General features: G+C 22.8%; 1 protein-coding gene across 1 annotated transcript in view; it reads right to left on the bottom strand.

Moving 5' to 3' along the window:
* Positions 1 to 18,026, bottom strand: part of LOC129611592 (autophagy-related protein 13 homolog) — a 150,837-nt gene that overhangs the window by 84,034 nt on the left and 48,777 nt on the right. The window contains exon 2 of the mRNA XM_055524801.1: positions 13,997 to 14,354. Within this exon, the coding sequence (XP_055380776.1) occupies positions 13,997 to 14,354 (358 nt within the window). The remainder of the gene's footprint in view (positions 1 to 13,996; positions 14,355 to 18,026) is intronic.

Raw genomic sequence — 18,026 nt, 5'->3', positions numbered from 1 at the left:
TATTTTTTTGTATGTGCAAACCATAAATTCATGATTATTTTTTTTAATTTTTTCCCCCTTCAGATAGATAATTTGTATCTGCAAATTTCAAAAAAAAAAAACTGTGTGTGTATAATTAATTTTTTACAGTCGGTTTGTCTTTATTTTGTATGCTTCTTTTACGTAAATTAGAAATCATTTAAATTTGCAAATGTTTACATAAAAATAAACAAAAATTAAAACAGAAAAAATATTCAATAATTATAAAAAAAAAATTAAAATATTAAAAAAAAAATTGTTATTTTTTTTTTATAAATTAAAGAGAAAAAAAAAGTACAAACAAAAAAAATTCTTTTAATTGAACATGTGTGAAATTTTAAATAAAAAATTCAACAAAAAATTATTTGTTTCTCTGATTATATTTTAAAATTTTTAAATTTTTTCACAAATAAACAGTTTTTATACTAGACGTAGATTGTCTACTGCAGAAACTATATAAGGGCATGAAAAAAAATGCAGAAATGCTAATAACAAGTTGTTGTTTGAGTAAAGGGGTTCAAGTTGCTCTTTGTGTAAAGGTAAAAAAATGAGAGAAATATTTCTAAAAAACTTTTGAATAGACTTTGTTTAGGAATTGTAATTTTTAAACGGAAAATCTTTTAATATTTACAGTAAAAAACACTAGACTATTATACACTAAACTGTTATACACAAAACTGTTATACATAAAACTGTTATACACAAAAACTGTTATACACTAAAATGTCACATCTACTATAACTGTTATACAATAATCTCTTATGACAGTTCCATAAATTTAACTTTTATAAGTGTTGTGCAATCTAATTTCATAATATGTATGTATAATAACTGTTATAATTGTTACATACCTAAAATATTATTTAAAAGAAGCGATTATACATTATATATGCATTATTTGACAAACAATTTAAATTTAATTATTACTCATTATTCGGACTCGTTATGCAGTCCGTTAATATCTACATAATTTTTATTAGGGTGCTTTATTTTTAACAGTCCGAGTATTTTTATGGTAAATTCTCGAATAAATCAAATATAGCAATTATTGCTTAAGATTATTTTTTTAAAATTTCTCAACAAAATATTAAGTAAATAAAAGATCTTGTTATTTATAAAAAAAAATAATGAATTTTTATTTTTTAATTAAACTTTAAATGAATTACAAGCAATCTAAATATGAGCGCATTTTTATATTTACGTATGCACTACAATTTCATAAAAAATTTTATTTTTCAATAAAATCGATTGGTCCTTGTATTCAAAACACAAATTAAAATAATTATGATGTTATTCGAAAAAAAAAAATTTTTTTTTTAATTAATTTGTTAAAATAAAAACAAAAATATCCATTAGAAAATAAAGTATGTATAAGATAAAAATAATTAAATTTACTGATCAATTTAAAAAAAATAATCGACACCATAAAATAATTATACGAAAAACCGCAAACTAATTTATTAAGTACAATAATAATTTATTATTTAAATATGTTGTCAAATTTTCAACCATTATATTTTCATTATTATTATTATTTTATATAATGAATATATGATTAAATATATGTATGTATTATTATGTGTGGTGGTGTAACAGATTAAATTTAACAATAATTCATTATAAAATTTTTTACATAAAATTTAATTTGAAAATAATTTTTGTAAAATTTATTTTAAGAGAAAATATTTAAGAAAATTTTGTACGTATAAAAATTTAATTGAAGGTCAATAATTAAAGATCATTAGATTTAGTCAATTTTTAATTAGTCAACATTATCTCATTTTACTCTACCATTATATTTGTTATAAAAAGCAAATTGAAATTTGTTAAAAATATCTCTTTAAAATATTTAAGAATAAAAAATATTTTCTAAAATCTAATAAAAAGTCTATAATATTTATGGTTATTTAATGTACGTATTTACATACATACATCCATATACACATATACATTCACATAGATAATTCGAAATGTACACAAATCATTTTTCATAAATTCATATAATTATTATAGTAGTGTGTTAGAGAATTCAATAAAATTTGAAATCTTGGTTTTTATATCCGGCTTGAACGAAAAGCCTTCTAAATTTATCACTCCCCTTGTAACGGCAAGAAATAAACGTCTGAAATATAGGCACAAGTATATGTTTTTGATCAGTATCAAATTTTGAATCGATTTAGCCTGTTCGTGTGAATGTCCCAGCGGTAACTCAAAAATCCATTAAACAAGACTAAGCAAATTTCTATAAATTTAAAAATGCTATTACCATAAGAAGCCTAATTTGAACCAAAATTAAATAAGGCGATTCCAAAAAGGTATCATACAATTCTAAAAATAATTTGGTCACACTTCTGGAAATGTAAACTTAGCAGTATAAAAATTTCGCGTAAATGAATGAAGTAATAGGGCAACCATACTCGTTATTTGCTTGTGATTATATTGTTGCACTAGTCACTGAAAAACTTCATAAATAGTTTGGTCGTATCCCCGGGGTAATAAAGCATGTATGATAGATACACTATTCCAGTGATAATTTTGCTAAGTTGTTACAATAGCTGTCATACAAATTCATACATAAATAATTTTCATTCAGTAACCAAGTTTAGTAATACAACCATTCTGAAAAATGTTAGTATTAATTTTTTTTTGTTAAGATGTCAAATAGTCCCTTTTCAAAAACATTTGTCTGGGTATAACAGAGTTGACACGATCAACTCTTTTTTTTCTCTCATTTTTTGTATGGTATTTGATTTAGAAGAGTGTATTTAAGCAAATGATATATCATTTAAAATTATTAAAATTTTAATAATGAATAATAATAATAATTAAAAAAAAAATTTAAAATATTTTATAATTGTTTATTATTTATGAGTAAAAACAAAATTTCTACATAATAATTGATAATTGTTTGTTTTTATTGATTAAATAATGAGAACACTTTCTATGTACTTATGTGTTATAATATAGGTATGTGTTGTAATATAGGTATGTATTAGAAATCAATAATTCTATATGTGCATATGGAATTTTTCAATTCCAAATTTTATGTTATATAATATGTATAAAAATTTTGGGAAATTCTATGATTTCCAAGTTTAATATTCTTTGCTTTGGGTATACTGTTATACAGAGTATTTCATTTGAAAATCACAATTTTGAACACATACATAATTTTACACACATTTATATTTAATTTTTGTTTATTTATTTATTAATAATTATTTATTAATAAATATTTGAATGTATTATCAAAATTCTTAAACATAAGGTAATTCTGAAATATAATTATAAGTAGCTCCCACACGACACATATTATTAAAACACGGTTACTGCCGACAAGACCTTTAATTGAAACTAATAATTTAATGTACTTAACAATTGAATTTGCCAATTTTCTAGCAGAAATAAATTACTTTTATACAAATGGATATATACGAGTATATCGAATATTTTTTGAAAAGTTTTTAAAATTTTGCACGACCCCCTATCTTGGCAATTTTTTTTGCAAATTTTTTTAAATTTTTTACCAAGTTGAATAGTGGATGGGCAGCATTATATTTATGTTATATGACTTTGAATATCTCATATTTTTAATGCTATATGTGCAATATGTATAAGAGTCATTAAAATAGTGAGTCACTTCAAATCATACATCTATGTATATAAGAGAAATATTGTAAATCATCTAATTATGGAAAAAATTAAAGAAAAAAAATTCAGAAAATAAGAGAATTTTAATCTAATTCAGAGTTTTATTCAATTCCAAAGTGTTTTTTTTTTTTTTATTAAGTAATTGAAAATTGAAACTCTGGTGTAGGAGATCATTAATTATTGATTTATGATATTATGTACATATTTTAAATTTTTTTTTAGGAATTCGTCTGTTAATTGTTGTATTTATAAATAACAAAATTTCTTTTTGTTTCAGTTTCACCATGAACACAATACTGCAAATTCAAAATAACAAACATTTTTTACACATTACTGTCAAAAATATATTGCAAATGTATCCCCTGCGTACGTATCACATTACTGTTTTGCAATATTGTGTTTATGAAAATGCCTAATATTATAATTGCAAAATATTTAGTAAGCATGATAAACAAATACCCTATATAACATACACTCTTTATACACTCACCTAGATTGGTAATGTATATAAGGAATTTTTGATATAATATGAATAAAATGTGCAATTAGATTTTATTAATATGCATATTTTGTATATGTACACACAATTATATAGAATTTTATAGAAATTATAAATATATGAATTTTCATTATAAATTCAATAAAATATTAAAAAATAATTAAGGAAAAACTATAAATTATTTTAATTAATTGTCATTAGTATATACATATATGAAATATGTATTCAAATTTACATATACATGTACACACGTATATTCATTCACATTTAAATAAAATAATTTTTCACAATTTTATGATAAGAAGAAAAATTTTCACTCAATATTTTTATTAAATGAAAAGAGAAAGAAAATCAAAATTATTATAACGTATGTATATGAAAAATTCAACTTTTTAATTTAATTTGACTTTTTAATATTTTAGTTATTTACCATAACTATTAGGCTTTTTTTTTGTTTAATATTACTATTATTAATAATTTTTGTGAAAAGAATTGAGTATTATAATATGAAATATGAATAATGGTAGTCATAAAAATACAAACAGGAAATTTCCATTCATTTAACTTAATTACACAATAAATAAAAAATTCATATAATATTTACACATACATAAATACTTATATTATTTTATTATATTTTATTTATTTTTATATATGAATATGCAAAAAAAAAAAAAATTAATTTTCGTGATCCTCTTAAAAATTAATGGTGCAATTTCTCGTTTACTACAATATTACTGTATAATATTATTATATGAAAGGATGTTAAATGTGCCAAATTGTAAACATAACTATGTTTTATATAAATAGTATTGTGGCAGAATCACAATGCACAAATTGTCTATAGCCAGGCATATGTAACTTTTATAAGACTATGGGCCAAAATTAAAAAGTAGAAAAATTCTACTGACTAGAAATTTTTAGTATATTATTATAAGTGAAGTTTTTTATATTACGATAGATGGCGCGTACATTTTTTAGGAAGTATTTGAAATACAACATAATTTTTATATTATTAGCAGGTCATCATCATTTAGCTTTACAACCTTTGACCTTCTGCACAATTTTCCTCCAAGTTTTTCTTTCTTGCGCTGATGTTTTACAATTTTGTACTCTCACCTTTTTGGCATCATCTTCTACATTGTAGACAAAAAAATGTTTCAGGAATGTATGTAGTAGGAGTGTAAAAATTCAGCCTCTGAATTTACTGAATTCTGATGTTATATTTTAATTTTTAAATAATATTTCTTTCGGAAAAACAATTAGATTGTTTCAATAATTAAATTTTGTTAACAATGGAAAATTATATTCACCGTAAAATTTTGTTTTTGGCATTGCCGGGCTAGATTCAACAAATTTTTTTGGAAATATTATTAAACAGTTCATATAAATTAAAGATGCCTGATGAAAATAATAATATCTAAATTGCATTGTATAGTCATTATATCAATAAAATCTTGTATTAAATTTCCATTTTTTTTCATTCTATGTATTTTTACATACTTATAGGAATGTTATATATATTTTTTTTATTATTATTTAAAGTTCAATAAGCATTACGCCTACGAATAAAAATACAGAAATTTTTTATATACTCATACAGTACTCTAAAAATCTATTTACATACGAACGTAAATATTTATTATACTCTAGAAATTCAAACAATTTCGAGTAGGTTTGAGTATTTTATTAAACAATATATAAAATGAAATTTAACTGTTTTATGAAAGTTAAAAGTCAAATTATATATATGTATATATATGTATGTATATATACAGATTATAGAATCAAGGATTGCTTTTACTTTAAAAATATTTTATATACAAATTGTATACATATTTTATGATTTTATTTTCACACCTTCACTTTAAGTGAAGTTATATTATAGCTATCAAAGAACTTGCTTTCACAAACAATACATACACATGTTATGTATTTAATAGAAATGAATAAAAACATTTTCCATTACTTTAAAATCCGGTCGGCAGAGCTCTTAAGTAAGTTTGAGAGCAAAAAAAAATCATTTTTAGCTGAGTTGAGCCTCTATGTGAACACAAACAATACATGCGAGATAAATAAATTTCCAATCATGCAAATGTAAAAATATTTTATTAATTTTTGCTATCATAAAAAATATTTTTAAATATTTATTATTTTTTTTTTATAAACTTTCATAATTTAAATGATTAGACAGTTAAGACATTTCAGTGTATATAATTAATAATAAAACTAGATTCTTTTAATTATCATGACTTTTAAAATATTATGATCAATCAATCAAATTATCCCGGGTTTGAAAATTTGCTATATTTAAAAATCTAAAATATTTTTTGATAACAAATTGCGGTATAACACTTGCGAATATTTATAAAATATAAGAGAAACTGTCTTTCAGTTTTCAGTAATAGAAAACTGTCCCCCAACAAAATTTTATCAAATTATATTTTTAGGGGAAACATTCTATTTGTTTCGAAAATCTATGATTAAATTTGAAGAAAATATAAATAAAAATTTTTAAGAGATAAGTTAATTTACAAATTTTGACCTCTATGGCAAATTTGCCTTACTACATTTAAGACTGTATGTATTAACAGTTTATTAAAAATTAACAGTTTATATGTATTAACAGTTTAGTAAGAATCTTTGAAGATAATTGCTGAAGATTGAAATCTAATGTCGGAGTGCTGCTTTATACATTTAAGAACGACTTCTTACTTGGAATTCGAACGATTAGATCCGAAGACCAATTGAAAGACAGCCATATTTAAAGTCCAATTCAGTTAAAGATTGAAAAAGTAGTCTAGATGATAAATATTCCACAAGAATTGTTTACAATTGCTCAATTAATATCTGCACATTTTTGATTATCACAGAGAGAATTAGTAATTTTTCACATATTTGCTAATCTTTCTACAATTAATTTTATAAATTTCTTCATTTCATTCAAAATTTTTTTAGAAAATCATGTTCGTGTTTATTGTAATTAATAAAAACATTTTTTCCTATTAAAATTTTTATTATTTGTAAATATATATAAATGCATATAGTAAACAATCAAAATGACATGGTCATTATTGTATGCCTACATTAAAAAGTCAACAAATCAAACATATTTTAAAAGTTGATAATGCAAGTCAACATGTGCAATTTTTTATGAGTATAAAATGGTACAAAACTAAGCATTAATGGTTAAACATTTGCGTTATTATTTTAATATTATTATATTTTTACCGGTGATTTGTAAGACAGTTCATTCACTACCTACTACTATCTAAGTTACTAGCTAACTTGCTATCAGCCTACACAAAATTTAAAAAGAAAAGTAGTTAAAAATAAAATATTAATGAAAATATTTATTTTAATGTTACCGCATTAATGTTAACTGTCATGCAAGTAAGTATGTACTACTCTTATATGCTATTTGAATTTGCCCTCGGCCTCTTTTATTTTAAAATTTTAACAAAATACTTATAATATTCACTCAATGAAAGTTAAATACTTGAAATACATGTAGACATTGTCATATATTGCCAAATAACTAACAGTTAAGTGTTAAAATTACTGTTTTTTTTTCAATATTTTATTATCTTATATGAAATCTTTTAAATAAATAATTACACACTTAAAGTATAGGAAAAATGGAAATGGAAATATGAAAAAAAATAAGTTTGGAAAAATGCATTAAAAGTGTTTAGTGTCACTCAAATCTTAATAATTTTGTGATTGTTATTAAAAATGGTAAAGTGTTCGTTAACGATTTTGTATTTCAATGCTGTCTAGCAATGCCTTTTATTCGTCACTATTAATAAAATAGTCAGAAATCTTGTAATTTAAAATAGGATTAACAATTGAATAAATTTGTTCGTGCGTAATGTGTCGAAAAGTATAATTAAATAACAATAGCTAACAAAATGTGAAGGTAAATAATTTTGGTACTTGTTATGTTTATGAAAGTTTTTAGATTCTATCAGGAATATTGATTAATAGAAGTTATTCTACAATTTCATAATTTTTTGATCTTTGTATTTCCACTGCTTTCCACATGCTTTTCGAAGATTTTAGACAGTTTTGAATAATTATTGAACTAAATAGTTGAGACTTTTTCTTAAAAGCACTACCATTCAAATTACTTTCTTATAGTCTTCTTTTTATAGCACTAGCACTCATATTCAAGTTTATAATTTAATTTTTATAGCGTTAGAAAATATGAAAGTTTCACTATGAAGAGGATATAAAAATTTTCCTTTATTCGCTATATGTTATTTCTGAGACCATTCGTCCGTCTGCATTAAAATAAAACTAGTCGAATTTAATATGGAGGCAGGTGACTTTGTTTGTATGACAACTATTGTATATACATGTGTATGCAAATTTGTTTTCCTAAAAAAAAGGATGCTACTATGTGCAAAATAATATTGAAGCTTTTCTATAACAATCAATCAAATTCTCTTATACAGACATATAACTTCAGGTGCGATTAGAGGATATTGTTCCAAATCAATGAGGTTTTCAATATTTAGAAATATGAAATTCTAAATTCGAATTTGATTTTGTTCTGAAAATTACAAATTCATTGAATCGCCATCACGCTAAATGTTTATCCAACTCCTTATACAATTTGATGTCAGAATGAGCGTAATGAAAAAATTACGAATATAAAAACTATTATCCTCCAATTTTGCTATACATTGAATTTCTATTTTTAAAGTGGTTATTTTAACTACATATACTACACGTGTAATTGCATTATTATTTTTTACATATGCAACATGGAAAAGCAATTAAAAATTCTCATGATGATGCATAATTGCAAAAAAAAAAAATTTTATTTCGTGTTTTATGATTTAATTACAAACATTTTAAATTTTGATTAAAATTTCCAAGAAATTTTTATAAATTCACAATACTCCAAACATAAAAAAACTTGTAATAAAATAAATAGAAATTTTAAAATACAACAACAACATTTTAAAAATGGTGTTTTACAAAATTTTGTTGCAAATCAATTGATTTTAAATTTGCATTTCATTTTCATTTTTGCAATAACTAGCTATAATTGGATTTTAAAAACATCAGACACGTTTATTTTGAACTTTTGTAGCAGAATATTGTATTCCAAATAAGCGAATTTGAATGCATTAATTTTAAAAAAAATTGGTGTTGGCTTTTTTTTTCTCATACATTTACAAAATAACTAAATTTAGTGCTTAAATATTGCAAAATAAACATTAAAAATTTAAAAAAATAACATTTGTCAAACATTTGTTTTCAATTAAAATATTATAGGGTAAATATTTCTTAAACGACATGTTATAAAACAAAGGAAAAAAATATATGTATAAGAATTTTATATAAGGTTTGTGTCTATAATCTCATTGGATTTAGAGCTTCAGTTATCTAACATTCAGCGTTCACTCAGTTATCAATTGCAAAACTAAAAGCTGGGAATAACAGTGATAGACATCCGTCCTCCATGCAATTGAAAGAAACAAATTATACATGGTTTGGTGTTATAAAAATTTGATATTACTATATTAAAATGTATTCGAGATAAAATAGTTATTCTGTAGCCGATATTGAAAATACGGTGATTAAAGTTATCGACACTAAAAAATTGCCAAAGAAATAAGTGTGTAAAAACACAGACGAAATTCTTGAATTGATAAGCAATCGGATGATAAAACTAATTTTCTATAAAGCAAGTGTAATATAAAATAAAATTGAAAGAAAATTTTAGTAAACGCAGTCCTACATGAAAATATTAACTTCGCTTGTATGAGTATTTTTATTCAAGACTAATAGGATTCATTTTGAAAAAAAATTCATTCACGTTTGCCAAAATTTTTAAGAATTAATTTTAAGGATTGTTTAAAATTATAAAATGTTTTGGTCATTAACAACTTGCTTAAATTGAATAATGCTTTGCAATTTGCAAATAAAAATCGAAAAATTTTTCAAATAACATTTTTTTTTTAGATTTTGAGTACCTCATAATTTTGTAAAGCTCAAAATATATTTTTAATGTATTTGTTATTTAAAAATAAATTACGTGAATTTTTACATTTAAAAATATTTTTCTAATTTTACCATTTTGAAACTATTTAAAGAACAAATTTTTCTAATTTTAACTCAAATGACCCTCTTATAATTACATATTCAAGTTTTTATTTTGAGCGTCTTGGAGTTATTAATAGATTTGGTATATTAAGTATACAAGATATTTTTGACTTTCAATAAGAGTGACATAGAACAAAATAAAATTTACGATGTAAAATTTCAAACCATTTAAAAAAACATTTAGGGTCTTATGTCATACCTATATTTTATTTTAAAATAAAACATGCAATTATATGTGAAAAATAAAAAAATTACTACGAGCACATCTGTATGACATCATACAAAAATCAAAATGGTCAATGACTTTATTTTATGCAATTATAAACTATCAATGATATATATGCACGCACAATACATACATATATCTTTCAGGTCATCAAGCTTAGAGAGCAAGTTTAAAATATGTAAGAAAATAACAAGAAGTGTTGGAAATACTTAGTATGAACGAATTTCATTAAAACTTTTAACTCGTCTAATTCTACATATTATATTTTTTTTTCCTTCTTCACTCCTAGGAGGAATATAGGGCTAGTGCATGATATCATGCACTAGTTTCATAATGTCATAGAGTTTACTAGGTAGGTGACTAGCCAGCCGTAATTCTACATATTATATGATTGCTTCGAATTCAAATTGAAAAAAAATTGGTGATAAATTCGCTAGAAAAATTTAAAACAAAATCAATTGCAATTTCGAACGTGTCAGATTTTTTAAGTCTTCCAAATGGAATGGGAACTGTATTACAGAAAAATTTTTAATTTAACTCAAAAATTAAAAAAAAAAATTCTGAGCACCTTCAATATTTTATTTTATTACATAAATAGGGAAAATATAAAAAAAAATTTAGATAACCTTTGAAAACACACGTAAAAAAATGAGATAACTCAAAAATTTAACAAAAATATTTCAATCGGAATACTTCGGAATATCAAACACTAAGCATTGTTTTTATAAATTTTGTTACTTCGGAATACTTCGGAAAATATGTATATCATTCAGAATAACTGATATATGTAAAGCCTTATCAATTCCAAAATTTCATTATTTTTGATCTATTAAGTAACTAATACTGAAATACTTGTATAATTTTAAATTAAAGTTAGTAATACTAAAATAAACTGAATTTATGAGTTTTTAGTTACGGTATCTAAATATATTCCTACGGCCCCCTCTCTACCTATAATTATTTAAAATATCATGGATTTTCTCTTTCAAAATCTAAATGCAATTTCTGTTGCAAAGAATTTTATTTAAATTTTAATAAAATTAAAATATCTATTTTAATAGTCTATATAAGCTTAAAATCTTATTAAACTATGCAAATTTATTAGACAATATGTAAACATATGCATTTGTACTTACATTTGTACATACATATCGTATCGTATAAATAACGTAATTGTAAATGGGATTCATGGAATTTCATAAATAAAAGTTTTTATTTTTGATTAATATTTTAATAAAATTAACATGTGACATTTCCACGTGACAATTTTTATGTAGGATTTAATAATAAAATAAAAAATTGTTTATTGTCTTCCTATTGGAACTTTAAACAGACGAATAATTTATTAAATTTGTAATTTTAATTTACTTTTATTTAAAAAATTCATATTTTGCATAAATATTGTAAATGACATATAGTTAAAATTGAAATATTAAAGAGATAAATAAATTAATCAATAAATATTGTAATATAATAGGAAATATTTGACATTTATGATGAGATTTTTATAGTCCAAATGATGAGCTCCAACAAAAGATTATTGTTTCTGACAAATTCACAATATGCAAATCACAAATAAAATGTTATGAATTACGTACAACAATTGTATTGTAAGTTATAATAAATGGAAGACAAATATCATATAAGAATATTCTGTTATTCTTTTAATTAACATGGAATACAATTTATTCTATGTTAATTATGCATGTTATTTCCTTAAATCCTTTACATAACTTTAGAATATCTAAACATTACAAATGCTCTGACATAAACATCCTCTAAGATCTAACATAATATAAGATCTATATTATAATCCATTTTTTAATAAATTGTCATTATATTTTATAAGTATAACAGTTTAATATGATTTTGAAAGTGAGTGATTGCCCTAAAGATCTATACTACTGCAGTATTATAAAGAATGATCACTAATTACTAAGTTTTGAATATGAGAGTATTCCATACTAGTGTAAACATTTCAAACACTCGCATAGATTAATTAATTGATATTTGGATTAATTGTTTGATATGGAATTATAATGAATTGGTAGTTAGAAATTTACTTTAGAAGTAATTTTAACTATGTAATTAATTATTAAATAATAATTTAATTGTAAGTATGAAAATAATATTAAGAAAATGTTTTTGTTTGAATTGTAGTTTAACTATTAAATTTAACTTCAATTAAAGTGAAATAATAATTATTATTAAAGTACATAAAATTTAACGACATAATAATATTAAAATTAATTTGTTACACTAATTGTATTCAATGATCAAACTTATAATTATAACATAAACGAAAGACAAATAGAGTTGACCGTGTCAACTCTGTGATACCCGTACGAATACATTGTCCTATATGCGAATAAATATGCCATAACTGACTATGGGACAGACTATGACTTTAAGTTGCCGTGTAACGTTATTGCTTTAAGCAAAATTTCTATTGAAGTTGTATGGCACCTACCAGAAGGAGCCAAGCAATTTCAACGACTTTTACGAAACACATTGCCTACTAATATATTCGCTTGTGTAAAATATCAATATTACAGCTTTTATAGCTTCTGAGATATAGTCAAATAAATTTTGAAATTGTATGGCAACTACCCGAACCAGTAACACGATAATGTCCAATTTAAATTGGGTTCTAGCACTTAGCTTAATTAGTTTTCGAGTTATCGCTGGGACGGACGGACAGACAAAGGTAAATCGACTCAGAATTCGACGCTGATCAAAAACGTACACATGAGTCTATATCTCAGAGCATTATTTTTTAGCGTTACAAACGGTAAGGCAAATTTAGTATAATCTTCGAACATACGTTCTTAAGGTATAAAAATGGATATTGCAAATACAAAAAATTTTATAAAATTTTAATTATTTTGTGTAATTAAATTTATAAAAGGTTTAATCAAATACATAAACAATTTTATTTGTAAATAAAATACATAGTATGATTTTCAGAGCTTTTTTTTTTTGTTTATCAACAATTCATTTAAAATTTTGTAAGTTGACCGAAATGAAATTTACGAATTCTTCCGAATAATGGCATGTCATTCTGCTCACATATAGTGACATTCAATACAATAGCAATTGTATATACGAAAAAATGTGGCGATTTTTCATCTACGCAATCGTACTCAAAGCACATTTTGAAAACTTTGTTGAATAGAAAACATGTAGCGATGGTACTGAAAGCACTACAGAGGGTATTAAGTGTTATACAATAAATTACAGTTCAGTATGAATTTTATTAGATCAAATAGCTGTTATTTCAAACAAAATGCTTGAAAATATGAATCTTTTAAGAATAAAACTGAATTTAAATTTATTTACCAATAAGGAAATAAAATTGTGCGTGTATGACACAAAGAAATATTCGATATTTTAAGTGAAGTTTGTATAATATGACATTATAAATTCTATATGCAGATATACATATGTATGTAAATTATAAAATAGAAATTTTTTAAAAAACTCACCTAAATTATGTATTTGTGGTTCATCAACATATACTCTATAATAAATACTATATGAATCTGGACTCTGACGTCTTGATAATTTATATGCAGGTGTTGCTCTTGTTATTGATATTAATGATTTTAATAAAATTCCCATACGATTATAAATTGCTTGTGATGCTTTTAACATTGGTTCAATTTGTTCAGATACTAATCCAAGTGACCATACTTCTAATATCATTGCATCACCCTCAACTGTTTTCAATGAAATCTCCACACACAATGGTAAACGTTGTAATATTGTTTCGGTTGCTGTTAAATTTAATGCTTTCTTTGTTTCAGCTAAAACATCCGGATGATCAATTATAACGATATTAAACTGCAAAAAAAAAAAAAAAATGAAGGAAGAAAAATAATTTTAATATTTAAAATTGATTACAAAGAAATTTTATTAAATGAATCACAAAAATTTTCTAGAATAATTTCATAAAGAGAATTTTTTTTCTTGTTGCTTTTTCAATTTTTTGTAAATAAAGTCTGTATTTTAACCTTTAAACTGTAACAAATGCTGTAAACATTGATTTTATTATTACTGTAAATTTTTTTTTCTTTTTATGGTATTTTTGCGTTTATTTAAGTTTTGTGACCTTCATATATTTTAATAGTAGCTTCCCAGTATAAATTTTTAAAAATATTTTTTAATACCAACGAATTTTTTTTTACTAATATAATTTTTTTGAATGTCACAAAATTTCACAGACAAATTGATCATAAATTTTTAATTCTCAATAAATTTCAACAAAAATCAGAAAATTTTTTTTTTAATTCAAATAATTTCGAATTGAAAAATACGTCAGTAAAAAATAAATAAGTCCGGCTTAAACACGAATGCATAGAGAGCACATCCCCTCTCCAATAAAAATAAAATTATTTTCACAAAATAAATGTTAAGCACACACTTTTCTTTGGGCTCGTTATTTAATTCGAAAATATAAATTAACAGTCCGTATTTAAGAACACGTTTGGAGAAAATGAAAATGCGATACTCTTATTATTATGTTGTGTATATTTTGGAAGGGAGCATTCAAATTTTGATTTTACGTACATATACATATTTCAATCCGTACATATATTTGTTTTCAAAATTAAGAATAATTTATCTATCCTGACTTTAACTGTAAGCACTCCCACCTTTCAAATAAAATAATTCAATTAAAAAAAAATCAATTTTTCGAAAGTTTAACATAATTTTCTATTTTTTTTTTTTAATTTTACAAAATAAGTAACTAAGTAAAAATCTCTCTCTATATAGAGTGGATCGAAATTTAAAATGCGATGATTTGACAGCGAAATTGACAATTATTTACCGTACCTTCGGAATCTGAATTTACTTTTCACGGTTTTTATTTGAACATTTTGAAAAACAACTATTGCTAATATGTGTGATGCTTTTAGAATTTTATACATGCTTATTCTATAATAAGTTTATTATGGGTTTACATAATATTTATACTCAAAACAATATTAAGTAAGCATACAATATTATTAACTAGTGTTGTAAAGATTATATAAATCGTGACATTTTATAATTATATTATTATAATTAAAATTATTATTCCACGTGTCGAACTATAAATATTTACAATTTAAAAGAAAGTGTAAAATTTTATGGCAACAGCTTATTTGTGTAAAATTTTAAATTAAAAACTTTTGAATTTGAATTACAAGAACACAAACGAAACTAAATTTTTAAAATTTGTGAAAATTTTAATTTAGAAATTAATCCTTAAAAAAATCCTTTTAAAATTATTTTTACTGAGAATATTTTGAATTTTGTTAAGGTTTTCTTATACATGGAGTTATGTTCTATAATTATGTATTTGCTTGTATTAAAAGTAAAATCAGTAAAGTAAGAATTGTAAAAATAAAAGTTTTTTAAATTTCAATCCTTTAGTTTCAAAATCTAGCAGCAATTTATTCAGAAATTCAATTAGAAATTTTATTTTATTGGTTTTTCAATTAAATTTTCCATATTTTTTCCAGAGAAATTCAAAGAAATTACATATAATATTTGTATAGATTCGTAAATTTTTAAGAAACATTTGCTTACAAAATAACTGTATGTACACTAGTAGATGTTGTTATCTCTCTAGTTTGCAAAATAAAAGAAATTATTTGGTAATAAAACAGATAGTGATCATTTTGAACAGTTGCTGTACAATATTTTAAGTCAAAAATTTGATATAAAAAAACACTTGCTGTAATCCAAGTGTTTCTCTCAATAGCTTCTAAACAATAACAGGAAGGAAGACGACTCACAAACCAAATTAAAGTTAACTTAAAAAAGTTTTGCAGCTGTGCTAAAATTAAAGAAAGCTGCAATGTTAAGTGACCTAAAAAATTTAACGGTTTTTAAAAATGAAAAGTTAAAAATTCAAAATTTTTGAACTTTAAAGTAATGTGATTCCGAAATTTGAACAGATTATAACTAATTCAGATATTTATAAGAAACCATATTTATTGCCATGCGCCTATCCATATAATGCGCCAATCTGGCACAGGAACAGAGTTATATACTTTAAATTTTAAATGCAATACAATGTCTCGGTCGAGATTTAAATTAAGTCGCAAAACATACAAAAAATTTATCCTAATCTTAAGGGGTATACAATGGCGTATTACAATAACGAGAAAATCTGAACAAAATTTCAATAAGATTTGTTTTGCTATTATTTTTAGGACTAACATCTTAAGAACCAACAAAAAGTACAGCTTTAATTTCAGAAAACTATTAATGAACTGAAGCAATTTGAAACAGAAATTTTTACAATATTTTCTAATTTTATATAACAAAGTCTTAATTTCATATTAAATCCTTTAAAACTTACATTAATAACATTTTTATGGAAATTTTTTAATTTTCACTGAATTTATGGTTCATTTATTGAAGAAGAAGCTTGAGTAGATGAAATATGCATGTAAAATTAATATTTATTTTTTATTTTAACAAAGAATAATACAATTTGTAACTAGTATTATTAAAACTATAGAGAAGAAATTGAAATTGTAAATAATAAAAAAATTTCACAAAAATAAAAAATAATAATAATATTAAAATTATTTAACAAAAGAATTTTTATCATTAACATTAAAACAATGTTGAAAATAGTTGAGAATTTTTCAAAAAAAATAAAAAATTAACAGTAATAATATTATTAAATAACGGTAATGGTCAAAAGATGAATTCTGCTCAAATATTTTTTTTTTTTCGTTTTTGTTTCATGTTCTCATTTTGTTGCTTTTTAATGATCTCCTAATTTTCTCTTAAAGAAATAGAAGAAAATTTTTAACATTTTTTTATTTTCAAAATTACGGAAAATAAAATTCATTTTTAATTACTCTATGAGTATTTTTCGTTTTTTTTTTTCTCTCATTTATTTTTCTTCCCTCGTTTTTTTTTTTTTTAACTCGTTTTATATGTAAATATATTTTATAAATAATATACTCTTTGTGTAACTGTTCATAATTTTGTGTACAGTTATCTTTTGTACTTAAAAAGAAATTGTTATTAGCAAATTACTCTTGAAAAAACAAGGGATGAAAATGAAAAGGTTTTTCATTTTTAATGAAATGAAAGTCTTCTCTTACTCGTATTTTCTCTTAATTTTTTTTTCGTTTTCTGTAATGAAAATGATTACCAAATAATATAAATTTTTTGAAATTTAATACAATAGAATTTTTTGAAAAATTTATAGTTGAAAAAATATTTAAGGAATGCTAGGTAAAATGTACGAAAATTTTTTGATAGAATTGAGATTGAATTTTTCTTGAAAGTCAAATTGAAAAATTTAAAAAAATATTTAATATTAAAATATTGAATAAGAGTTTTTATTTAAGAACTGTAGGAAATATTGACATTTGTAAATATGTGAAGGTATAAGTGAATTTTAATCTTAGCACATGAGACAAATTTAGCGTTTTCCCGATCAAAACACAAATAAATAATCACAATATGCCTTGAAAAAGCTCACTTTTCTTATATTATATTTTG

The sequence above is a fragment of the Condylostylus longicornis genome, unplaced genomic scaffold (genome assembly GCF_029603195.1).
Source record: "Condylostylus longicornis isolate FDR11 unplaced genomic scaffold, ASM2960319v2 ptg000053l, whole genome shotgun sequence".
Classification (NCBI taxonomy): domain Eukaryota; kingdom Metazoa; phylum Arthropoda; class Insecta; order Diptera; family Dolichopodidae; genus Condylostylus; species Condylostylus longicornis.
This window is presented reverse-complemented; position numbering and strand designations above follow the sequence as displayed.